Source organism: Narcine bancroftii, chromosome 10, assembly GCF_036971445.1.
Source record: "Narcine bancroftii isolate sNarBan1 chromosome 10, sNarBan1.hap1, whole genome shotgun sequence".
Classification (NCBI taxonomy): domain Eukaryota; kingdom Metazoa; phylum Chordata; class Chondrichthyes; order Torpediniformes; family Narcinidae; genus Narcine; species Narcine bancroftii.
The window spans coordinates 62,410,393-62,436,544 of NC_091478.1; the positions used below are offsets into that span (position 1 = coordinate 62,410,393).

General features: G+C 46.2%; 1 protein-coding gene across 1 annotated transcript in view; it reads right to left on the bottom strand.

Annotated features, from left to right (window-relative positions):
• exoc3l1 (exocyst complex component 3-like 1) overlaps positions 1-26,152 on the bottom strand; it is a 74,022-nt gene that overhangs the window by 42,029 nt on the left and 5,841 nt on the right. The window contains exons 4-5 of the mRNA XM_069899431.1: positions 15,313-15,532; positions 1,721-2,393 (exon numbers count right to left, since the gene is read on the bottom strand). Of these exons, the coding sequence (XP_069755532.1) occupies positions 1,721-2,393; positions 15,313-15,532 (893 nt within the window). The remainder of the gene's footprint in view (positions 1-1,720; positions 2,394-15,312; positions 15,533-26,152) is intronic.

The window sequence follows — 26,152 nt, forward strand, 5'->3', positions numbered from 1 at the left end:
TTTATAAATGTTAAATTCTGTGCACCGTATAAGAATGGCCTGCAACCAGTGAACCTGGAGGAATGAGAAGTGAGATTGGACTGTGAACCAAAGAACTTTTCTGAACTTACACACACATTACATTCACGTGCGTTTAGAATTAGAAGGGGGTTAAGTTAGGTTAAAGTAAGTCAATAGTGATAAGTTAAAGTTTGATTCTATTTTCATCTTTAAAGATAATTAAAAGCAACTTTTGTTTAAGTAACATTTGTCTTGGTGAATATCTATTACTATTGGATTTTGGGGTCCTCTGGGCTCGTAACACTACAGGTACAGGTAAGTTCAAGTAAGATATCCATAAGATAAACCCAGTGTGCAGGATTCAGTGAATAGAGGGAGGTAAGGGGAGAAATAAACCAGTGCAAGGTACCCCGTGTCTATTCCCCTCAGCAACAAGTAGTCACCGTTGGATACTGCTGAAGGGGAATAAGCCAAGTGGGCCAGGCAGCAGCCAGACCACCATCATTGTTGTTGGCTCTGAGCCTCAGTAGGGAAGGGTGGTCAGGTACAGCGAAAACCATTGAAGACTCAATTATTAGGGGAACAGAAAGAAGATTCTACGGCTGCAAAAGAGATGTCAGGATAGTGCTTTGCCTCCTAGGTGCTTGGGTCCAGGATCTCTCTGAGTGGTTGAAGAACATTCTTTAAGGGGAACCAGACCGTGATACACATTAAGAAATAGATGCATGCATACAGCACGGTAACAGGCCATTTCAGCCCACGAGTCCACGCCGCCCAATTTAAACCTAATTAACCTCCACCCCCGGTACTTTTCAAACAATGAGAGGAATCCGGAGCCCCCGGGGAAAATGCCTGGAGCCACGGGGAGAACGTACAAACTCCTTACAGACAGCACAGAATTCGAACCCAGGTCCCGATCGCTGTAACGGCATTCCACTATACTAACTGTGCCGCCAACCGTCATTTTTAAACTGCTAGTTTGCATTTGTTTCAATAATTAAAAAGTACATACACTGTACATACGTATCTAATAATCAAATTTTGTGGACCAATTTTTAGAGTCAAATTTCAACTATTACAAGCATACTACTTTTGACCACGGTAAGTAGCTGCGTCGTTCAGGGCGTCGAGGGGTGCTCGAGTGGGTGGGACCTGGTGATAAGTCCATGATCGGGGTGTGGAGAGCTCAGAAGGGAGGATGGTCGGGTTGTCAGGGGCTTGGATGGGAGGGCAGCTGAGTTGCAGGAACTTGGATGGGAAGGTGGCTGGGGCCACGGCGAGAGCACTTGCTCATAAAGTTCCTGCTTCAGCCAACATATTTCTGTGAGCCATACATCATGTGGTTCATGAGCTGTAGTTTGGCCACCCCTGTGTTAGAGGTTCTCCCCAGTTTATTTTAATGGTCACCCTTTATCAGTTGCATGGATTCCTTGCACAGGCCTTCTCACTGTGGAATGAACAATGAATTACTGAAAGAACTCAGCAGGTTAGGCAGCATCCAGGGGTCAAAATGGTCAGGCAACATTTTGGGCTGGGATCCTCCATCGAGCCAAGGCACTTCACTCCCTTGAGCCAGAATTATCGGAGAACATTCTTATCAAAGTCCTTCCTGCATCACAAAGGGAAATGGCCTGTTACCGTGCTATATGTCTAAATTAAGAATTAAGGTTTGGCCACCCCTGCTCTAAAGGCATTCAGACCAATTTCCTCTGGCACCTACCTGTGGTAGACGTGACGTATCCAGTGCAGCACAGTGTAGATCTCACCCTTATCCAGATCCCAAGATATTATGTCCTGCAGGTGTCCAGAGAGACAGGTGTGGTAAAGCGTGGCATAGGTCTGAATAATGTTGTAGTGGGGAGGACAGCATTGCTCCATGAGGTGTTTTACCACCTTCAGATCATTCAGGACGTTGTTCTGGAGGGCGGCGAGGTGATTCGACAGCCCTGGTCCCTTTGTGTCGGTATGCCTCGCTCTGAACTGGGCCGCAGCCGACTGCTCAATCACCTTGAAGAACATCTGTCGCAGATTTTTGGGTCGCCCTGGGGGAAGGAACCGGTGCTGGCTTTGACAGTCAGCAGTCACCTGGTCGATCTTCTCTTCCCGTTCGATTACACGGACGGCTGAGACGAAGAGGGTGGGGTCCTGCTTGACCAGGGTTAGGGCGCAGCTCACGATGTCCCAAACCTCCTTGGCAATGTACTCGTTGAGCTCTCCAACGCAGCTGAAGTATGAGAGGACCACCTGCTCCCCTTCTGCATCTGGTTTGCCAGCGTGGTGCAGCTGGTACAGAATGTTGTCCCGCCAGCACTCCATCTCCATCAGCTTGGTGTGCGCCTCCAGAACCCTCCTGTCCTCTATCAGCCGCCGCGCCTCAGCCACGACCTCGGGGACTGCAAGCAAACAGCTCACTCAGTTTGTTATCCTGCCAAATTTCAGGCAAACAAGTCACCTCCCGTGAGAGGTTAAATGGTTACATTTACAGCACGGAAACAGGCCATGTCGGCCCTTCAAGTCCGTACTGGTTCACTTGAACAACTCCACTTATTTATAACTGAAGGAGTTCTGAGGGTTTTCCGACTGAGGTGGGTTGGGCATTATCTTTATTCCTGTCTTCTTATTGGATATTTCCAATATTCTATTTCCACATTAAAAAATTGATTTTGGTCTCCAAAATTTTATTTTCCCCAATAATTATTGATACCAACATAAATAAATAATGAAACAATAATCTGGTTTAAGAATCCAAAAAGTAGGACATTCACTTGTAATAAATCTTCACTATTTTGAGATCTCAAAAACAAAAGGTTGGACTTGAAATGGCCATGACCTTGAACAAGTATTTTTTGTCAGACTTCAGTGTGAAAGATGCAGGTAACATGCCAGAGAGTGATGTTAAGGAGGTGATGAGGTTTTCAATACAATTGCTATCAATAAAAAGGCAAATTAATTGGCCAAAAGGTAGATGAGGTCTACTGGTCTGGAATGCATCCCATAGTACTGAAAGAAGTCATTGGAAATATATATCAAAATTGTCTGGAATTTGGGCAGGTCTCAGCAAATGTAATGCCATTGTTTAAAAAAAAGGTGGACAAAGGTAGGTAACTATATGCCAGTTAGCTTAAAGTCCATTGTCGGGAAAATGGTTAAAGCTAATATTTAGGAAAAAGTTGCAGGATATACAGAGATAAACTGAGCAAGAAGGCAGATGCAGCATGGATTCAGAAAGGGCAGTTTTCATTTATCTAATTTACTGGAGTTCTTTGAGGATTATAACATGGACAGTGGATAAGAAAGGAACAGGTAGATGTGTACTTCGATTTGCAGGTCCTCAATAAGGTATTGCACAAAAGACAAATAGAATGCATGAAGTTGGAGTAATGTATGATCAAAGGTATCTGAAATATAAAACTCTACAGTCTCTGTGATTGTAGTAAAAACACACCTAAATGCTAGAGGAATTCTGGCCTGAGCCCTTCTTCAAGGAATAAGCAAAATACAGGAAATTTCAGAATAGAGACAAGTGCTGTCTATGGGAGGAGTCCAGACCAACAAAAGGTATTAATTGGATATGATAAGGGGAGAGATGAGAATTGATTTTATCTGTGTGAAAGGAGACAGAGGGAGAAGGGAGGAGGGGGAGAAAGGAGACATGCCGGAGAATGGAAACGAAACATTGAAGTGCGACACAAACTCAGCAGATCAGGCAGTATCCGAATAGGAAGTCAGGATTTTGGTCCTGATTCCTTCATCAGGGACGCCAGAGGTCTGCCAAATGCCCAATAAGAGTGGGGGGGGGGGGGAAGAGCACAGAATAACAGGTGACTGGGGGAAACATAAAAGAGCTGAGTGATGATCAGGGGAAGGAGTAGAGGGGGAAGGAAGGGAAGAGGGTGGGGAGTTGGAGGAAAGGAAGGTCTGGGTGATGGGCAGGGGAAAGAGGAGAGAAGGAGTCAGAGGGATGAGGGAGAGTGAAGAGGGTGAAAAAAAAGAAAGGGTTGAACAGAAATATGAGAACCTCATATGGTGCCAGGTTGAGGCCACAGGTCAACTGGGAGAACAACACCTTATATTCCATCTTGCCAGTCAGCATCAATATCGACTTTTCTGATTTCAATCCCTGCAAAAGGCCTCAGGCCTGAAATGTCAACTGGTGATTGCTTTCCCAGGATGTTGCTGGACCTGCTGAGTTCCTCCAGCATCTCTGTGTGTTGTACTGCTGATTCAACTCAAGGTACATTTGATGCGGCAAACTATCCCCCATCTCTTGCTGTCCAAACTAACTTTATCCAGGGCCATCAATCAAAGTCCTGGCAAAGTCTCCCTGGTTCAGATCATCATCATTTAAATAAAAATGCACTTGCCGCTCAATGCCTGCACTGCCCCTCAGTCCTACTTTTGGCCCATGGATTTCTGGATGTTCACTATCTCCAGAAGAAGCTCCATTGTAGTGATATGTTTCCTCTATTGTATATAGTTATAATTGACTGCTGGATATATGGAGCTGGCCCACCCACTGGTGACTCATACCCTATGACTTCTTCGACCCCCCCCCCCCACCCCCGTGGTCCTGGGCCATAAAGGTCGAGCCACCTCTCCCTTCCCGCCATTCCTATACCTGGATCCGGGCCAGCAAGGTTCTTCTGTACATTAAAGCCTATCGTTCCCTCAGCCTAGTCTTGGTGGTTACTGGTAGTGCACTACACCCATTTAGATTGTGTCAGGATGGAGAAGTAAAACATTCTGTGTGAAGGACAGAAGCTCATCTCGTTGTCCCCATTACCCATTCACAAGCTGAAGGCCAAGATTTTCTCATTAATTATTAACAATGCAAGTCCTTGGATTTCTAATTGGCAAGTCAGCGAGAAATATACTCACCCAGCATGGAAACAGGCCCTTCTGCCCACCATATTAACCACCGTACTTACCTATGCTAACTCTATTTATCCGCACTCAGCCCAAACATAGCCTTCTGTACCTTGGCAATTCAACTGCTGCCTTAAATGTTTCTTAAAAGGTGATAGAGTCTCTTCCTCCTCTTCAGGCCAAACATTCTACGCCCTCTGGGTGAAATGTTCCCCCTCTGAATTCCTCCAAGCCTCTTATCTCTCGGCCTACATCTGCAGCCTCTTGTTTTAGATATCCATTCCATTGGAAAGAGAGATTATTAAAATCTACCCTATCTCTCCCCCTCAACACTTTGAGGGCCAGGGTTTCTCATCAACACTTGGAACTCCTGCAGCTCTCATTTAAATCTCTGCTCATGAGCAATCCTTGCTGGCACTTAGCAACAACGACTCACCAGGCCGGGGTCCCCGAGATCAAAGCGGCATGAAGAACGAGCACTCTTTGTTCATGTTGGAGTAATGCTATTACAGAGCTGGCAACTGGGGTTCAAATCCGTCACTCTCTGTTCTCCCCTTGACTGCGTGGGTTTCCTCCTGGTGCTCCAGTTTCCTCCCACGTTCCAAAGGCATGTGGGGTGGGTGGGTTAATTGGTTACATTAGTGTAATTGGGCGGCACAGGCTTGTGGGCCAGAAGGGCTTGTAACCGTGCTAGTACCATATCTCTACGAACTAAACTGTGATCTTGGGTGACTGTTCACAGATCCATGAAGGCAGCAGAGGAGATGGACGAGGTGGCGGACAAGAGTGTCGTGCTCACTGCCCAAGACAGAATACAAGAGCTGAAAAGCAGTAGAGAAAGAGCCTGAAACACCAATCAGATCACAACTGGAGTATTGTGCTCCATTGCAACCCCCACACAGCAGGAAGGATACCAACCCCCCACCCCCTCCCCAAGAGGCTGCAGGTATACAGGAGGATGTCACCATGGCTGAACAGGTTTATACACATGGGTTAGCCTGGAGACCAAAGAGAGATTGAATGGAGCAGTATTAACTGTTGGGACAGGAGGGCTTGAATTAGAAGGTGTTGGATGGGCTAGGTCTTTATTCCCTGGAGTGTGGGAGGCTGAGGACTGACCTTTTCACGAAGTCATGAGGGGCATGGATGAAGTGTTTTTCCCAGGGTGAATGATTCTAGAATGAGAGGGCAAAAATTTGAGGTGAGACAGGAAAGGTTTAAGAGGGTCCTACATTTTCAATATAGGTTTTAAACCAAATCCTTTGGTGGCCATTTTCAGTAGAACAGGAGGGAATGATTCTTCCCAATCTCTGGTCTAGAGTCGTGCTCTCTCTTTTGGCAAGGCTAGCGATTTTATTTAAATGCCTCACCTATTCATGATCAGTGGTTGTGTGACATCAGGTCCTGTTTGAATATGGAAAAGATTCATTATTCAATTAATAATTCTGATATAAGATTCCAGAAGTTATGGGGAGTCGTTAATGACTCTCTGTCTTGCTTTATAATTTTACTCCAATATAATTAAATTGTCCGACTCGTATCTTTTCCACGTTCCTTTTTTTTTTAAACCTTTGTTTTTCTTTTAATACCAGTCATATATAGAAACTGACAACGCGGTTAGATAAGGGGTGGAGTTTTTCTCCTCTACTATTTTCTTCTTTCCTCTTTTTTTAATATTATTAGAGTTTGTTTTCAAAGATAAATACTATTTAGAATATGATTTACAATTTGTGTATGCTAGTGATGTATCTTAATTTGGTTTATGTAACTGTCCATTTCATCTTACTGAATTGTACCCTTTTTGTTTGCATAGGTTTTTAATTAAAATCAATAAAAATAGTTTAAGAAGAAAAAAGGACTCAGAGAGGGGGTGGTCCGTATCTAGAACCAGCTGCTAGAGGAAGCTGTGGAAGTGAGCACAATGGATAGGTATTCAGATAGATTTATGAACAGAAGCATGTACAGCATAGTGGAGGCACGTTGGCCCACAATGTTGTCAACCCTTCCACATTAATCCAATCCTTCCCTACCTTGCAGCCCGTAACCCTCTGCTTTTCTTGTGATATGGACCAAATTTCGGCAAACTGGACGAACTCGTAATGCCAACATGGTTGGCAAGGACAAGTTGGCACAACGAGTTCTGCACTGGATGACACACTGTCTCTGTGCCTCTATCAAACGAAGAGCTGTAGGGACCGGCGAACAGTGAAACCACTATTGTACATATTTGTTATCTGTAAATGACAAGACCTTTCCTGGTCGACCTTGCTCTCACTGGCTGGCTCATGACTCCTCCCCTCTCTCCCCATAAAGGCTGTCATGCCACAAGCCTGCCCCCAGTTCAAGTCTGGGTCAACGTGAGCCAGCAACACAAGGGATGCTGTCCATCTTTTGTAAATGAAAGCCTTCAGTTTCGGCAACTTCAGTCTTTGTGTAATTGATTGTGCAACATTGTGAAACTGGGAAGGCCACTTTTCCTTGGTAAACCGATTGGCAGCTGGCCCTCGCAATGACTGATAGATTAGCAAAGAGATGAGCGCACCTCTCTGAATGGCCAATCGTCGGTCCTGCTCTTAATGGTACTGGTCCCGATCCTCCCAAACCAACCACTCCTTGGCTTACTGCGAGACCTGCATCAATACAGGGCATAAAGTTTAAAACTGATCCATTATAACCCAATGATACAGACCCTGGGTGTATCTTGGGATTGCAAAACAAGTGGCTGCAGAGATATCAAATGCATCAGAGATGATCTTCTAAAGTTTCCCAGTTTCTGGAATAGTCCAGCAGATAGGAAGTTTTAAAAAAAATTTAAGGCATACAGTACGGTAACATGCCCTTTTGGCTCAGAAGTCCGTACCATCCAATTTCACCCAAATGAACCTCAGCGCAGTACATTTTGAAGGGTGGGAGAAAACCGAAGGAAACCTGCGCAGACACGGGAACAACTTACAAACTCCTTACAGACAGCACCAGATTCAAACCCTGGTTCCAGGCACTGGGCTGCAACAGCGTTAAGCTAACTGTTACACTATCTGTGTACCGCACGGATGGCAGTCTCTTCAATCTGAGGCGCCTGCAAGCTCACACCAAGACACAAGAGAAACTTGTCCGTGAACTACTCTTTGCAGATGATGCCGCTTTAGTTGCCCATTCAGAGCCAGCTCTTCAGCGCTTGACGTCCTGCTTTGCGGAAACTGCCAAAATGTTTGGCCTGGAAGTCAGCCTGAAGAAAACTGAGGTCCTCCATCAGCCAGCTCCCCACCATGACTACCAGCCCCCCCACATCTCCATCGGGCACACAAAACTCAAAACGGTCAACCAGTTTACCTATCTCGGCTGCACCATTTCATCAGATGCAAGGATCGACAATGAGATAGACAACAGACTCGCCAAGGCAAATAGCGCCTTTGGAAGACTACACAAAAGAGTCTGGAAAAACAACCAACTGAAAAACCTCACAAAGATAAGCGTATACAGAGCCGTTGTCATACCCACACTCCTGTTCGGCTCCGAATCATGGGTCCTCTACCGGCACCACCTACGGCTCCTAGAACGCTTCCACCAGCGTTGTCTCCGCTCCATCCTCAACATCCATTGGAGCGCTCACACCCCTAACGTCGAGGTACTCGAGATGGCAGAGGTCGACAGCATCGAGTCCACGCTGCTGAAGATCCAGCTGCGCTGGATGGGTCACGTCTCCAGAATGGAGGACCATCGCCTTCCCAAGATCGTATTATATGGCGAGCTCTCCACTGGCCACCGTGACAGAGGTGCACCAAAGAAAAGGTACAAGGACTGCCTAAAGAAATCTCTTGGTGCCTGCCACATTGACCACCGCCAGTGGGCTGATAACGCCTCAAACCGTGCATCTTGGCGCCTCACAGTTTGGCGGGCAGCAGCCTCCTTTGAAGAAGACCGCAGAGCCCACCTCACTGACAAAAGGCAAAGGAGGAAAAACCCAACACCCAACCCCAACCAACCAATTTTCCCTTGCAACCGCTGCAATCGTGTCTGCCTGTCCCGCATCGGACTGGTCAGCCACAAACGAGCCTGCAGCTGACGTGGACTTTTTACCCCCTCCATAAATCTTCGTCCGCGAAGCCAAGCCAAAGAGAGAAGAGACACTATCTGTGCCATTCTAAATGTAAGTAAATGCTCCACTGCTATTCGTGAATGGAGAAAACTTAGCTTGAGATCAAATGTTGGGAAAATGTTAAAATGCATTACTAAGGCATTTAGTACATCAGAGGATAGGCAGATTCAAATTCTTCTTTGACAAAGATGATGGCAACTTTTAATCAAGAGACTGCAATTGAAGTGTAAATAAGGCAGAACCATCTTATATGTGATATGTGGGTTTTCAAAAACCATTTGGCAAGGGAACATTTAAAAGTCCATTACATAATGCATTGGCAGGAGTGCAAGATTGTTTATAGAACAGAGTAAAAGGATGTATTACAATGCATTTAGGTTTGCTGATAAGATCAATTATTAGGAAAGTAAGCTGTTGGCCAGATACAGGGAGCCTGGGGGCAGGGGAGTGACAAGCGAAAATTAGAATTGGAAGAAGCTCTTAAACGCTGGTGTGTGGAGGGGACATGGGGGAGTGGTTTGTGAAGTGCAGTGAGCTGCAGGCATGTAGCTGTTCGGAAATGAAATAATTTTTTTTATTGCAAAAGGCTTGGATTATAAAAGTAAAGAAGCCTTGGTAGAGTTATTTTAGGTCTTTGGTAGCACCTCAGAAAGTATATACTGGATTTGGGGATGTTATACTTTGTTCAATTCTCTTACATTTTCCTTTCGGGAGGAAGGCTATGCTAGCTCTCAAGAACAATCCTGCCAGCGCCACTTGGCTCTTTGATTTCCCTAGAACCCAACTCCTCTCATACGCCCATTAATTTTATTTAATTTAGACCATCAGCACAGTAACAGGCCCTTCCGGCCCATTTCACCCAAATATCCCAAATTAACCTACGACCACCGTACATTTTGAAGGGTGGGAGGAAACTGGAGCACCCCAGAGGGAGCCCATGCAGACTCGGGGAGAACGAGCTTACAGATAGCGCTGGATTTGAACCCCGGTCACTGGTGCTGGAATAGCTTGGCGCTAAACCACTACACTGACCGGGACACCCTAAACTCCACTTCAAGATTTCATGCTAATTCTCCCACCTACACTGGAAGCAATTCACACTGACTGGTTAACCAATAGATCTTTGGCAACTGGGGTACACAGGGAAAGATCACACGATCAGACATGTTAAAGTGGAAGTGACAAGAAGTTAACGTAGAAATGGAATTTCTGGTTCAGGCAGTACATTAACAGATTCAATAATAGTTATACAGCACAAAACAGGCCCATCATGTCCCTGCTAACCATTTTACCCATCCATTCTAATGCATGCATTTGCATTAGGACAATGTCCTAATGAAATGTCTGCCTACGTTACTCTTAAATCTAATGCTGACGTCTTTGTCAAAGTTCAAGAACAATTCATTCCATTTACTAAATGACTCAACCTGCTCCCCTCCCAAGATAAAAGCCACTCAAGGAAAATATTTATTTCCTCTTTTCCACAGGAAGAGCAAAGGAAGCAGCGTCTACATAGCAATAGGAAAGGTTGAGGCCACAAAGCAGACAGAATAGAGAAGGAGGGAAGAGTCCGTTGTGACACCATCAATTGCAGAGGTTGAGTCGCAATGGGGCTTATTCTTTGACCGAGACTTTATTCAGTAATGAGCTCATCCAACCCCCACTGTCCACTAAACAAGTATACTTTGGATTGGCTGCAATCATCTTGACTACATTATATCCAGTCCATTGAAGTTGTAAATAAATAATAAGTCAATTTACCCTTGGAGCATTGCCCATCTTGTTATTCCCTCCACAATTGGCTGAGACAAGCTCCAAACCTTCTATTGCCTGCAGCAATAACAGCCATTGTATGTGGTCATTAACAATAAGTATCCTCTTCCTTCTTGTATGTGGATTAATAAGGGATGCTGATTGGTCTGCTGTCATGGCTTCTATTTGGGCTGTTATCCCAGAGAGACGCCTGATTTACAACTGATATTGATCCTTTCAATGCCCTCTGCAAACTTTGAAAACAGTTGTGCTTTATTTTCATGGTTAAATTATTTATTATATTGGCTATTTATCCCACCCACCTCAAACCCAGTTATTATGCTAACCTTGAACCTCCCTTTGTACACTAACCACGGACTGCACCCAACACCACAAAATAGCTCTCTGTGCTATTGCAAATCGCCTTTTTGCACCAGGATTACTGCGATTATTATCCCATCTTATGCAGTTATTGTCTCTGAATTTAATTCAATTAGTTTACTGTTATCGTTTTTCTTTACAAGAACCTGTTCAGTTGCAGCAAGCAAGAATTTTGGTGCATATGTAAATTGTAAAATGTGCCATAACAACAAACCCATGATCATGATGATCCTTCTAGGCCAAGCAGACTGGAGCAAGACTTGTTCCTCATTGCTGATTGATTTACTGGGCCAATTGGCAGGGCAGTCACAGTTTGGCCACTGGCTGGGGGGGAGCAGTTGAGCCCAGTTTCCTGCCCTTCATTGGAGCTGCAAATAAACAGGACATTGGATTCTTGCTCTTCAATTCATTCTTTCAAACGCCAGTGACGAAAAGCACTGTCTGTTCATACACAACAGGTACTGCTCTCTAGGTGCCAGAATACCCGATTGTAAAGCCATCTAAAATACCCGAATGCGGCTGTCGGGAGACCACCTGAAAGTGGAGAACCCGGCGCCGAGGAGCACTTACCTAACCCTCCTCGGAGAGGTATATTCTCCGGCTCGGAGCACTACCCCTAGGTACCTGAAAACAGCAAGGCAAAGCAGCTAGCAGCTTTCAGGTGCCCAGCAATGGGCGGGCTGTTGACAGTTGGCGAGCCGCTGACAGCCACCCTCCCCGTTGGTGACAGCTACCCTCCCCGCTGCGGACTGGGGACAGCGTGGGACAGACTGCTACAAGATGCTCCATAAACAAGCTGTGACTACGGCCACAAGAGCCGGCGTTTGTTTGGACGTGGCTCTCCTTCAGCTGGCATGTTCAGGTGACAGAAATGCGTCTTCTCCACGGCCACCTGAATGTCCCAGCTGCACTCCCCTAGCTGCGTCTGCCAGCGCATTATCTGCATCCGAGCACCTGAAAGCAGCTCCTGATGTTTGGCATTTCCCAAGGTTGATTCTCAGACAGAGTGATTTGAGTAAGTAATCTAACCCGGTGCTTGCTTTCCATACTGAGGGCACCCTGCAGATCTTGCATTCTCTAGCGCAATGAGCCAATGGGAAACTCTGGCCATTCAGACAGTCCTTCCCGGTGATATAGTGCTCCCGCTGTGGCTTTCTAGACTGAGACTGGACACAGACTGGGAGATCGCTTCATTGAGCACCTTTGCTTTGTTGGCTGCAATAGCAGGGATCACCCTGCGGCCACCCATTTCATTTCCCTGCTTCATCTGACAAATCTGTCCATGGTCTCGTGCACCTGCCAACTGGAGCAACAACACCTCATATTCTGCCTGGGCACCGTCCAGATGGCATCCACTTCTCCGGTGTCCGTTAGAACCCCCTCCAGTTTCTCCCCTTGCTCTATCCTTTCCTATAGCTCTGTCTGGCATCCCTTTCCCTCTGACACAGAGCCACTCCTCCCCACATCAATTCTCACCTTTCATCTCCTGACATCCTTTGGCTGTTGGCCTGTGCTCCTCACCAGGGGTGTATCCAGGTTCTGAAGTTAGGAGGGATCAAGTAAGGCGCCACGACACATACCAGATGGTGAGTCAGTGGTTGAATGTCAGGCCGCACTGATTTTTCCGGCAGTGTCGAAACTGAGCGAGGGAGGGGGTTGCAGCGGCGGTGAACTGGAGCGTGGGGGGGGGGGTGGGTTGTGGCAGTGGACCAGAGCTGGGGGGGGGGGGGAGAAGGCTGCGGCAGTGGACCAGAGTGGGGGGAGCGGGGGGTGGCATCAGACCCCTTACCCCCTAGCTAGGCCACTGCTCCTCACCCTGCCCTTTCTTCCCTCCTCCACCACCTCTTTGATTCAGGCTCCTGCCTGCTTTTCAATCGCACCTTGAAGGGCTGGGGCCCAAAATGTCGGTTATGAACCTTTACCTCCTCCGGACCCTGTGGGACCTGCTGAATTCTTCCAGTATTTCTGTGTTTTTATACTAATCCCATTTCCCACATTCGGACCATATCCTTCTATGGCTTTTCTATCGAAATTTTTGTTTAAATGCCTCTTAAACATAGTGAACCATAGAACACCACAGGCCCTTGAGCCCATCTAGTACGTGACTAACTATTTAATCCTCTTAGACCCATTGATCCACACCGGGCCTGTGTTCAATCTTCTGCAAAAAATGTTGAAATTCCACACCACCTACACAGGCAGCTCCTCCACTCCCTATAGAAAAACTTACTCTGAAGATTCCCTTTAAAATTCCACCCTACCATCTGAAGCCCACATCCTATTGTTTTTGATACACCATCATGGGAAAAACATATTGGCCATCTATCCTATCTATGCCTCTTGTAACAGTATATACTTCTATCTGGCCATTCCCCCAACCTCCATTGCTCCAGGGAAAGCAAGCCCAGCCCATTCAATCTCTCCCAGGATCTGCTCTCTTCTCCCTTCTCCCTTCTCCCTTTGGGCAGAGGGTTCAGAGGTCTGAAGCCCAGCACCTCTAGCTTCAAGTAAAAACACAGTGAATGCTGCAGGAGCTCAGCCAGTCTCGCAGTGTCCATAGGAGGGAAAGATATGTTACCGATGTTTCAGGCCTGAGGCCTTCTTCAAAGTGTCTGAATAAAGATTGTGGAGAGAAAGAGGGGGAAGAACGGGAGGGGGAGGAGTCCAGACCAACAAAAGGTGGTAATTGGATATGATAAGAGGAAAGGTGAGAATTGGCTCTGTCAAAGGAGATAGAGAGTAACAGGAAGAAAAAGAGAGGAACAGAACTAGAGGAAAGGAGACAGGGGGATGAAGGTGGTGGTGGAGGTGGGGGTGGGTGTTTACCGGAAACCAGAGAAGTCGATATTAAGCCATCCGGGTGGAGGGTGTGCAGACAGAAGATGACGCGTTGTTCCTCCATTCTGTCAACAAGGGAATGGGGCTGGGAATTGAAATGGGCGGCCATTGGGAAATCCACGCTATTGTGGCAGTCAGAGCTGAGGTGCTCAACGAAGCGCTCTCCCACTCTGCACCCAATCCCTCTGATGTAGGGGAGACCACACCGGGAGCATTGGATGCAGTGGATGACCCCTGCAGATTCACAAGGGAAATGTTGCTTCACTTGGAAGTGAATATTTTATCATTACTTAATTATTTCCCCTTTCTTTTTATATTATTATCTTTTTTCTCTCTTTTCTTGCGTGTTGTTATGTGTCGTGTGCTTTATGTCCTGGGAGGCATCTATGTATTGATGTACTTACATACTTGACAATAAATGTCATTCTTTCTTTCAATGCACATGGGCAGGGATGGTGAGGTGTACTTGATAACTTACCCTGGACCACTCAAGTCACTTACAAGGTAAAGGTTCCATTATTGCCATTTAGAATGTAACACACATGAAATTCTTTGACTACTATCCACTGTGAGGCAGACAGAGAGTCGCCACTTTGTCCAGCACCCCTCACAGAAACAGCACCTGGTGTTCCCGGGTGGTCTCCCCTCCAAGTACTGACCAGGCCTGAGCCTGCTTAGCTCCCAAGATCAGACAATCCCAGGTGTATTCAGGCTGTAACGGAATGGTTAGAGAACCATGTACGTCAAATACACTTAGCTTTAGTTTCTTACAAAGAAATACCTCCAATGACCTGTTCTGGTACAAGCACATTGGTGCAATGGTTGAGAAAGAACACCAAGATCTCTACCTTCTGTGAAGACTAAAGAGGTTCAGCATGTCTTCCCCATCCCTCAACAGGTCCCCTGTCAAAAGCAGACGTGCTGGGACCATTGCAGCGTGGGACAGGAGCTGCTCTGCTCAATATTGGAAGGAGCTGCAGAAAGTGGTGAACACAGCTCAGAACATCAATCAAACCTTCCTCCCCTCATCTCCCACTGCCCAGGAAAGGCAGCCAATGCACTAATGAACCCTGGGCGCAATCTTCTCTCTCCTCTAGGCTTAAAGACAGTTTCTTCCCTGCAGTCATCAGGGAACCCCATAACAGTGCTCTCCCACTGCCCTTGCTTGGTACTAATTCATCACTGCAATCCTGTAGTCTGTAAATTGTGCTCTATGAAAGTTATAGATAACCTGCTAGTCTGCTCACAGGAGAACCCTTCTCATTGTTCAAGGTATTTTGTGACAATTTAAACTTAAACAAGTTAAACTAAATATAGGAATTAATTAGAGAATGGGACACAGGAAGAGGGTGCACAGAGTTTTCTCAGAGCTTCCTTACCTGAGAAGACTTGATGCAGGTTGTGCACTGCAGTGGCCAACTGGATGTGATCGGAAACCAGGCTGCTCAGCTGCCCCAAGCCTGTGAAGCCATTCACCTTGTTCTGGCACTCCTCCTGCACCTCCACCATCGTGCGACACACGGCTCGGATATCGTCTAGTGAGGCCCTCAGCTGCCCGAGACCTGTCCCGACCCCTTCCAGATAGGACTGAACGGCAGACTGCAGTACAAGAGAAGTGAAAGCTCCCTCAGGCAGACGGTAAATGCAGGCTCCCACACTACTTACCAGCCGCTGGATCTGCTGTGGGGCATGTTAGGAAGTGTGCAAACACCACAAATGTTGGCAGAATTGTGGGCAACGTGGAGGGGAACATGGGATTAGATCGATTACTGGTAATAGGCAAAGAAATGGCATGTGGAGTATAACCCAAGCAGCGTGAGATTTAGTCCTTTGGAAGGTCAAATACAAGGGGAATATTTACAGCATCGATGTGCTGAGAGATCTGGACTTCAGGTCAATAGCTCGCTGAAAGTGGCCACGCAAGGCGGAAAAGAAGGCGCACGACATGCTTCCCTTCATTGGAGGGGGCAATGAGAATGAGATGAATGAAGTGATGTTGCAGCAATGTCCAGCTTTGGTTAGGCCCAGTACAGGAAGGACAGGGCAGCTGCATAAAGGATAGAGTAGACTTATAAGGATTCTGCCGGGTTTAGAGGCTGGGAGCAGCAAGAAGAGGTTGGATGAACCTGGGCTGTTTATTCTGGAGCATTGGGGGCCAGGAGGAGACATGATAGAAGTGCATAAAATCACGAGGGGCATAGATTGGGTAGATCGCTGGAATCTTTTCCCCAGGGTAAAAAAAATGTTATATAATAGAAGACATGCATTGAGGGAGAGAGGGGTAAAGTTTAAAAGAGCTTTATTTTTTGCACAGAGTGTGGGGGCCTGGAACGGGCCGTCAGGAGCAGTGGTGGAAGCACATAAGTGTTTTTTTTAAGATAGGCACCTGAACATGTAGGAATTAGAGAGATATCTGTCATAAGCAAAGAGCGGAGATTTAGTCAAGTTTATTGCCATCTGATTGTACAAGTCCAACCTGATGAAAGTGTTCTCCGGTCCTCGGTGCAAAAACACACAGACACACAACCAGACGTAACACACATACAAACAAATAACACATATGCAGGACAAGGGTTTCATCTATTAAAATCCATATTGTTTTGTACAAATGAGTGCCTCAGAAGGTCAGTTCCTTTGGTCGTTCAGCGTTCTCACTGCCCGTGGAAAGAAGCTGTTCCACAGCCTGGTGGTGCTGATTCTGCTACTCCTGTATCTCTTCCTCGATGGGAGCAGCTGAAAGATGCTGTGTGCAGGGTGAAAGGGATCCTCAATGACTTTATGCACTCTCTTCAGTCAACAATCCCAGTAGAACATGCCAATGGTGGGGGGGGGGGGGGGGGTGTGGGGGGAGAGCCTTTGGCATTTCTCTCTGCCACTCTTATAGTCCTGTGGATTGACCTCCAATCCGTTTCTCTGCAATTCATTTGGTCTCATTTGGCGCGGACCTTGTGGGCTGAAGTGCCTGTTTCTGTGCTGAATTGTTCTATTTATTGTGGTTTGACCTTATGTCATGTAAGGATGTTCTTCAGCCCATTGTGCCCATGCTAACCCTTGGAAAGAGCTTTCCAATTCAAAGTACCAAAGGAATTCAGGTTGAAAGGCCATTCAACAGGTCATGTGCATACTGGCCAAAGATCCAGCTTCATCCCACTTCAGGGTCTCCATCCATAATCCTGCAGACCAGGGCTCCTGAGGAGCTTCTCCAGGCCCTGATTAAATGCAAGGAAGGGTTCTTCCTCCATCACCCCTTCAAGAGTTAGGTACTCCAACTACTTGTTAAATGAAATATCCTGATCAACTCTGTTCCACTCCTACTAATTATGCTGTACTGGTGTGATAGTACAGATCTATCACCAATGTATATAGTGTATATAGTTACAGTATCTAGACTGTGCTTACAGCGATTGGCTGAGAGCTAAGCCACGCCTACTGTCTGGGCCTTAAAGGGTTGTGTCCCTAGCCAGGTCGGATCATTCCGGACTGGTCGGCCACCTGTGAAGAGCTCCTGTCTTTTGCTAATAAAAGCCTTGGTTTGGATCAACAAGTCCTTGATTCTTTCGATGAGCTCTACAACTGGTTGTTGCTCTCTTAATTCTTTCAGTTTGTCAGTATTCAGCTGAGCCAAACCTTCGCTCTGTCTCCCGTGTTCCAAAAAAACAAAATAAGACCAGCTGAGACAGCCTTCAAAAACAATTACAAACTGGCTCCAACCTTGGGGAATTATGAGTGCAGCCGGTTAACTGCTCCAGTGTACACTGCAGGCCTCCAGGGCTGACTGTGTGGATTTGGCATGTGATCCACGAGACCCTGCGGACTTAGCTTGGGCGCTCTGGGTGGCTCCCCCCCTCCCCCCCGCATCTCAAAAAGACACATGGGCGGGCAGGATGTGTTGGCCACTGTGAATTCCCCCTGGGTGCTGATGGGATCATGGGGAGATTAAAATGGGGTTAGCGGAGGATTAGCATGAATATGCATTCATGGTCACTGTGGAGTCAGTTGGTTAAAGGGCCAACTTCATGCTGTAGAAATCAACCACATCCTTGTAAATCTCTCTGCACCTTCTCTAGTGTTATCACACTTTTCATGTATAGAGAGATATAGCATGGTAACAGGCCCCTTCGGCCCATGAACCTGCACCAGTCAATCACATCCATGCGACCAATTAACCTGCTAGCCCTGTCCGTCTTTGCAATATGGGAGGAAACCTGAGGACCTAGAGGAAGCCACATAGTCATGTGGGGAGAATGTACAAATTCCTTAGACAGCAGTGGATTTGAACATGGGCCTCTAGCTGTAATAGAGTTGTGTTAACTGCTACTCTAATTGTTCCCTCTTGGAGGGACATGATCCCCATTGTACAGAGCACCCCAGTTCCAGCCAACCTCACTGCCCTGCAGATTTATGCTGCCGAGTGTTAATCTAACTCCATTTCCAGAGTTGGAATTCAACCTTCTGTAATACTTCAGGTTCGGCGTCATGGATGGAGGGGGGGTGCATTCGTGGCCTATACCCCACCATGAGTTATTGTGGCCCCTCCCACCTGCAGCTCTGGCATCACTAGGGGGGTTGCGGACCACAGCGGGTGATGCCATCAGGGGGGAGGGGGTGTCCCCAAAATGAATCACGTGGTTTTATCTCCATGCGCTATAAGCAAGCCCGCCGGAAGGAGGGGGAAGTGTGACAGCGCAGCAGACAGAAGAGGTCCATGGCAGGTATGACACCCGCCCACCACTCCCCCCCGAGCGAGTAAGTTCTCGAACGGTGGTTTGTGCCCCACCCCCCGACTAGATTTTTTCTGACACTGACTCTGCCCAACCCTGACCATTTCTCTCCATGGATGCTGCCTGACTTGCTGAGTTTCCGCAGCTCCACTTTGTTTGCCCAAGTTTCCTGTGTCTCCATTTCTTGTCCTTCTCTAAGATGTGCTGTGTGCAACAAAAATTCTCTTTCCCACCTCTCGCCCACTTCCCACTTTTTCCAATGATCTCATCCATCACCTTTAAGTCAGTGGAAACAGTTTCTCCCCCTTGCTAATCAATCCGAACTGGTCTTCATTTTCCTTGATCTTAATCCCCTTAAGGATAATTCTGGAACCTCTGCTTTCTCCTGGCAACCAAAGCTCCTCAGGCCTGGGATTACATCTCACTTGCATTTCAGGGCATCCAGAACAGGAGCATGGGCATCATGTTACAATTGGACATGTCTTTGGCGAGTCCACATTTGGAGTTCTGTGCAGAGTCTGGTCATCCAGCTACAAGAAAAATGTCATTAAGATGGAAAGGATGCAGAAAAGCTTGGGGAAAAGGATTCAAGAACAATATTGGTCAAAATTGTGCTCTGAGAATATGACATCATTTATTAATGTCAGATATAGATTGGTAGAATGACAGTATTTAGAGATGATTTGGGAGGAATTGTTAGAGCAGCTTGCACACACACATTTTAAAACAGAATTTTTGCAGGACTTTTGCAGAATGCTTTTTGCAGGAAGCAACAAAGTATCAACAGCAGCTTGCCTGGGAGAGCATGTGATCTTTGCAGGCAGAAGAGAAGAGTTTTACTCTCAGAAGGGTGGGTGTGAAACAGAGAGAGAGGAGACAGAAATCCTTTCCAGAAGGACAAGCTGGCAAACGTTGGAAGGCCGCCTGGTCAAAGGAGGAGATTGGCGGCTTGAAATGTGACCTGAAAGACAGAGAATCATCTGGAGAACCCTGAAGGGGGCAAGTTTCATCAGCAAGACTGACTGAGAAGGAATCAGTTGCAGATGTCCTGGAAAAGGAATCTCTCTCTGAAAACCAGCAAGAACCCTCCTGAGTGGTAACCATTTGCCCGTTAAGCACCAAAGACTCGTGAACTTTGTTAATGCTAACTTCTGTGCACAGAACAAGAATTGCCTGCAACCAGTGAGATTGGACTATGATCCAAAGAACTTTTCTAATCTTAAATATACATTACACACACCCGTGCTTAGTATTAGAGGGGGGATTAAGTAGTTAGGTAGGTTAAGTAATAAGTTAAAGTTTAATTCTGTTTTCTTGTTCAAATATAATTAAAAACTACTTTTGTTGAAGTAACCCTGTGTTGTGAATATCTTGCTGCTGGTTTTGGGGTCCTCTGGACTCCGTAATAGCAGCAATTATACCTTACAACGTAAAAATTACACGGTTTGAAATTCCGGACTTGTGTTTTAGGTGTAGTATAGAGGTTGGAACGTTTATTCATTCAACCTAGCTATGCATGAAAGTAAGCTCCTTTTGGCAGAAATTATGGAAGTGGATTTTCCATTGGAACCAGAACTGTATTTATTGAGCATCTTATGGTTATTGGCACAAAATTATCAACATATCAAATCCAGTTGGTGAGGATTACACTACCTGTGGCCAGGAGATGTATCGCTGTTACATGGAAGTCCAGCTCCCCCCTACTTATTACTCGCTGGAACATGGAAATGCACAGTTGTGCCCCGCTGGAAAAGAGACTGATAACCTTAGAAAGAAATATGGCGTGTTTATTAAAATATGGCAACCTTATAGGAATCATACTGGCTTAAGGATATAATTAACTTTCCCGGAAAGGTTTAAATAGTATAGTTGGGTTAATAAAGATCAGGATATGGATTAATTAGTGAAGGCTCAAACACCCCTCCTTTTTCTTTTAGAGAATTTTTTTTAATATAAATCTTAGCAGTTGCGTGTGGGGGTGAGATTTGGGGCAATTATATGAGACTCTAATTTTAAAAAACTATTTATATAACATATGCAATAATGTTCTGTATGAGTCTAGGAAAAATTTTAAAAAAATATTTCCGTGGGAAAGGTTCACAAGAGAGTAACTGGGATTTGGGTGGGGGGGCTCAAATTACAAGATTTTTCTCCCTGGAGCATAGGAGGAAAAGGCTTATAAAATCATGAGGGGCATCAATAGGTAGAAAAATCTAAAACTAGAAAGCATAGATTTAAGGTGATGGGGAAGATTTTAAAAAGACCAGAATAGTATAGGAGCAGAATCAGGCCATTTGGCCCATTGAGTCTGCTCCACATAGAACCATAGAATGCTACAGCACAGAAAACAGGCCATTTAGCCCTTCTAATCTGCGCCAACCATTATTCCGCAAGATCCATTCACCTGCTCTTGTTCGTTAACACAACATCCCCCATCCATCTACCTATCTGATGCATTTTTCTTTCAACTTTATTCTGCTTTCTCCCCATAACCTTTGTTCCCCTTACTAATTAAGGACCTATCAATCTTCACGTTAAATCTACCCAATGACACAGCCTCCACAGCCATCTGTGGCAACGAATCCCACAGATTCACCACCCTCTGGCTGAAGAAATGTCTCTTCATCGCTGTTCTAAAGGGATGTCCTTTTATACGATGTAACAGAAGAAGTGTGAGATTACCATTCAGCCCATCGAACCTGACTCACTGATTGTGGTTGAGCTTGCACTATGACATCGCTCTCCTATTGGCCTATTTCCCTATTCCATGATCCAGCTGAAAGTTGGCACATGGAATGAGCTGCCAGAGGAAGTTGTGGGGGGGGGAAACAATTGTACAATGTAAGACATTTAGACATGAACATGAATAGGAAAGGATGCGTGCCAAGCAAAGACAAATGGGATGAGCTTGAGTAGCTGCTTGGTCAGCATGAAAAAGATGGGCCAAAGGGCCTGTTTCTCTGCAGTAAAATTCTATGACTCGGAGACTTCCTAAGGTTATGAGGCCCTGCAACCTCTGTTCATGGCCCTGTGATTGGCAACAATGGAACGAGGGGAAGAATGATAAATGCAGCCAGGCAGATATGTTCCTGCTTCAGGATCTCAGTTAAAAGGGAGTATTGTGAACTAAAGGGCTTGGGTTTCCCAACATGTCAGCAGGAGTAACTGATACAGTTGGCAGTGGTTTTGCTTCTGGATGAGAGCTGAAAGCTCATATTCCTGACCACCCGCGCCCCCCCCCCTCCAAAGTTTTAGCCACACAACTGGTGGCAAACCAGGCCAAAGGTCGGAGGGCACAAAGCTGACCTTTGTATTGTGAACCTCCATGGACCATAGGCTAGGGATTCAATAGCCCTTCAGAAACAAGTCTGCTCAGATGACAACCTGAAGGTGGGGCGGGGGGGGGGGGTCTGTGCTTCTTTGTTCTAGAGCACTTTCTGTCTAATTTTCATATGTTCCTGCACTTAAGTCCAACCTATCAAAACATGGTGAGTGAGAGTCAATTCATCAATTCAGTGCACCTGCTTAACAAAACCAAGTTGAGATAGGGTATCTTCCAGTAATTTATACAAGACATTGTTGAGACCACACTTGCAATACGATTCTGTGTGCAGTTTTGGTTTGCTTACCTAAAGGAGGATTTGGTGGCTCTAAAGGGAGCACAGATGCAGCAGGCTGGTTACTGCGATGACAGGCATGTCACTTGAATTTTCTTGGGTCTAGCAGTACAACTGCCTACTGGCACATTCCAGGATGCAGGAGCACGTACTGAATCAATGAAGAGCTATTGAGGGGAAGGACCTCTCGAAAGACCTTAGATAGCCAGGATTGAGGAGATGATCTGCATTACCAACTCCAAGACTCTGAGGGGCTATTAACTAGGAGGCACACACAGAGACTAGACATTGCCTTACCAGTTCCAAATTAGTAACTAGACATTGAGGCTACACTAATGAGGAGATAGAAACACAGAAGCTAGATCAGTGGTTCTCAACCTTTTTCTTCCCACTCACATCCCACTTTAAGTAATCCCTAGACCATCGGTGCTCTGTGATTGGTAAGGGATTGCTTAAGGAGGGATGTGAGTGGGAAGGGAAGGCTGAGAATCACTGCTCAGGACCCAGTTGATACTGAAGTAGGTTGCTTGAGAAAAATTGTCATTGGCCCATTTCCTTCGGAGTTATGTAACCTTGCACATAACGGGTCAATGAAGTCTGATTAAACCAGTGGTTTTCAAACTTTTTTTCTTTACACCCACCTTAAGCAATCCCATACTAATCACAGAGCACCTATGGCATAGGGATTACTTAAAGTGGGATGAGAGTGGAAAGAAAAAGGTTGAGGACCACTAGTGTAGACAATGTGATGCTTTTACACAGAGGCTAAACCCTCAAACAACAGAACGTTAACAGAGCAAGTGATAATGATGAACCAACATGGAATATGCTCACACCACAAGTGTACAGAACATAGGAATGTATAGACTGATCAACAAAGGGTGTTAAAAAATGCTATGCACAGCTTTTCTTGCAGTTATTTTCATGAATTATTATCTCAACCACAATGTGTGAAGGGTGGCTTCACTGAAGTACGTAATGTTTTTGAGTATAGTTTTGGCAAGGATGTTTTTTCCAGCTGAGGTTATAGAACTAGTGGTTACAATATAAGGGATTGGCCATTCAGGACAGAAATGAGAAGAAACATCTTCACACAGAGAGTGATGAGGTCTCTGAAATCGTCTGTCCCAGTGGGGATGGGTTGTATCGAAACAGAGATGGATAGATAATTCCAGCTTTCAGCAGGAATCATGGGATAGGGAGATAGGCCAGGAGAACGATGTCATAGTGCAAGCTCAGCCACAACCAGTGGGGCAGGTTTGATGGGCTAAATGGTAATCTCGCACTTCTGTGGAATCTTGTCAGGGCGGGCAATTAGCTCTGGTGGGCACAGCCAACAGTATCACCTCGAGCAGCTCCAACATGGGACCTTTCTGGATGTTGGGGGGGAAGGCAAGTGCCCAAGGCAGGTGCTGCGTGGTCAGGGCAGGAGGGTGGTCCTGAGGTCAGTGTAGGGAGAGCACAAGGGAGGTATTGTGCAGTGGGGCAGCAGGGCAGTCCCAAGGCCATGGAGGGAGATGAATGGAGCAGTCAGTATCCGACTGTGAAAACCAAAGAAGCCTGTCCCACTTCACGCAGGATCAGTCAAGACCCACCACCTCTCCCTTTTCCAAGGGCTTGAATATTGTGCACACTTTTACAGCTACAGGTGTGGCCTGCTTTACAAAAATTACAAAAATTCGCTTTGAAAGCCGTGTTCACTTTTACGAATGAATTTGAATGGGTTTTAAATGGGTTTTCATTTTTACGAAAATAGCCTCCAATAATAGTGAATGGGTCTTCACTTTACGCCATTTTAGCTTATGAAAGGTTTCATAGGAATGCTGTAGTATCATAAAGCAAGGTATTCAACAGTGGCTGAAACATGCAAAAACAATCTGTCCTGTGATTTGAGGCACATGTTGTTTACACTCAGAGACACATCAGCAATGGGATGAGGAAATGCTACGCTGGGAGGACAGGGTGCCAGTGACTGTGAGGTAGATCACGAATCCTTAAAAATGATTTCAAGCTCATTATTCATCATTAGGAATCGTAGAGTCACACAGCACAAACGCAGGCTCCTAAACCATGGTGGTCAAGATGCGCTCCTCGGTTCGTTCCATTTGCGACTGGCCCACATTCCCATAAACCTTTTCTATCCAGACCAGTTCATGGGAACCAGGACTACGATTCGAGAGGGTGCTGAATGGGCTTTGGGCGCTGAGAGTGTCGTGCTCCTATTGGGTCTGGAACTGGGAGCTCGGGCGGGCTGGGGTGGGGGGGGGTCACAGCTAGAACGGACAGGAGGCCATATGGCTACAGAGGTTGCTCGAGCACAGGAGGTGAATCTACAGATATTCAGTGTTTTCATAGGGGACCCCCCTTCTGCTTCTCATTGGTGGGGGAGTCAAACCACTGACGTCTCTTGGTTTACTCGTATGGGCAAACAAAAGTTATCATTTTGTACATGACAATAAAGAAATCTCAAATCTATCCATGTCTTTTAAACATCGTAATTGTTCTGGCCTCTGCTGCTTCCTCTAGCAGCTTGTGCCATAGATCCATTACCTTCTGTGTGACAAACTAGCCTTTCACGTTCCATTTAAATCTTTCATCTTAAACCTTTACCCTCAAGTTTTAGTCTTCCCTCCCATGGGAAATAGACTGATGAAACGAGCATCCCATCACTCAACCTCTTCCATTCAGAATGTTCAGAAAGGCCTGATCTGCCTCTCCCTACAGTCTTGTGCTCTCCTTTTAAGGCCCTGCTTATGGCAACCATTCCATTTGGGGAGTGGAAGCCGGAGGGTCACAGGACTTTGCCACTCAGATCCTGACTTCAGTGCACCACGGTGTGGGGGCAGGAGCAGTAGCTGGGCCGCAGCGATGGGAAAGGGCGGCTCCTGCGTAGGTGTCCTGGCTGCTCAGGGGAAATCGGCGGATGGTGGTGGAGGAGGGAAATGAAGGCTGATAAGTCCACGCATGGAGATGGTTGGGCATTGTCCAAAGTCTGTGCAAGATATCCTTGCCCTTCATTATGCGCTCCAGCAGAGCTGGCAATGGTGGAAGAGCCCCTGACTCACAGTCCCAGTGACCCGGGTTCAAACCTGCCCTCGGGTGCTGCCTGTGTGGAGTTTTCTCGTTCTCCCTGCCTCCATGTAGTTTTCCAATGGGTGCTCCAGTTTCATCCCACATTCCAAAGACGTGAGGGTTGGTGGGTTAATTGGCCACTAGGATGGAGGTGAGGTGAGGGGGATGAGGTTGAGGGAAATAATGGCTGATTAGGTAACAGGGGAAAAGTCCGTAGACACCATGGGTGAAGTAAAGAAAATGCTGGAGAAACTCAGCTGGTCAAACAGTGGAACTGAACTGGTGGGCTCAATAGCCTCCTTCTATGTCATAAGCAAATATGGAAATCCCTACAACTGAATCTCAGGCTAATTGTTCTGTAGTTCTCTCTCCTTCCATTCTTATGTTGTACTACCACATATGGTGCGTTCAATTGGTCAGAACCATTTGTAGATCATGGTATTTTGAAAGGCGACAGTCAGTCATCTTGAGAAATCCAAGATAATCAGATCATGTGGATTTATTGGCAATTTAACCCATCCATCACTCCAGTTCCATTCTCTTGGGTGATGCTCAGTTCTTAACGTTTCCTGTGCCTCCTGTGAAGACAGACGCCAAACTGTTTGCTTAATTTCTCTGGCATTTCCTTCTTCCCCAGTCAGGCTACGTGGGATCTACATGAACCATTGTCAATCCTTCCATTTTTGCATTTCAATCGAAGGTGAGGTTGTTATTTATTTTTCCTTGCTGGATGATTCTGATATTCTACCTGCATTTCTCGCTGCTCCTTTGCTAAAATATTCTCAGCCCTTCAGCCCTTTTCTTTGATG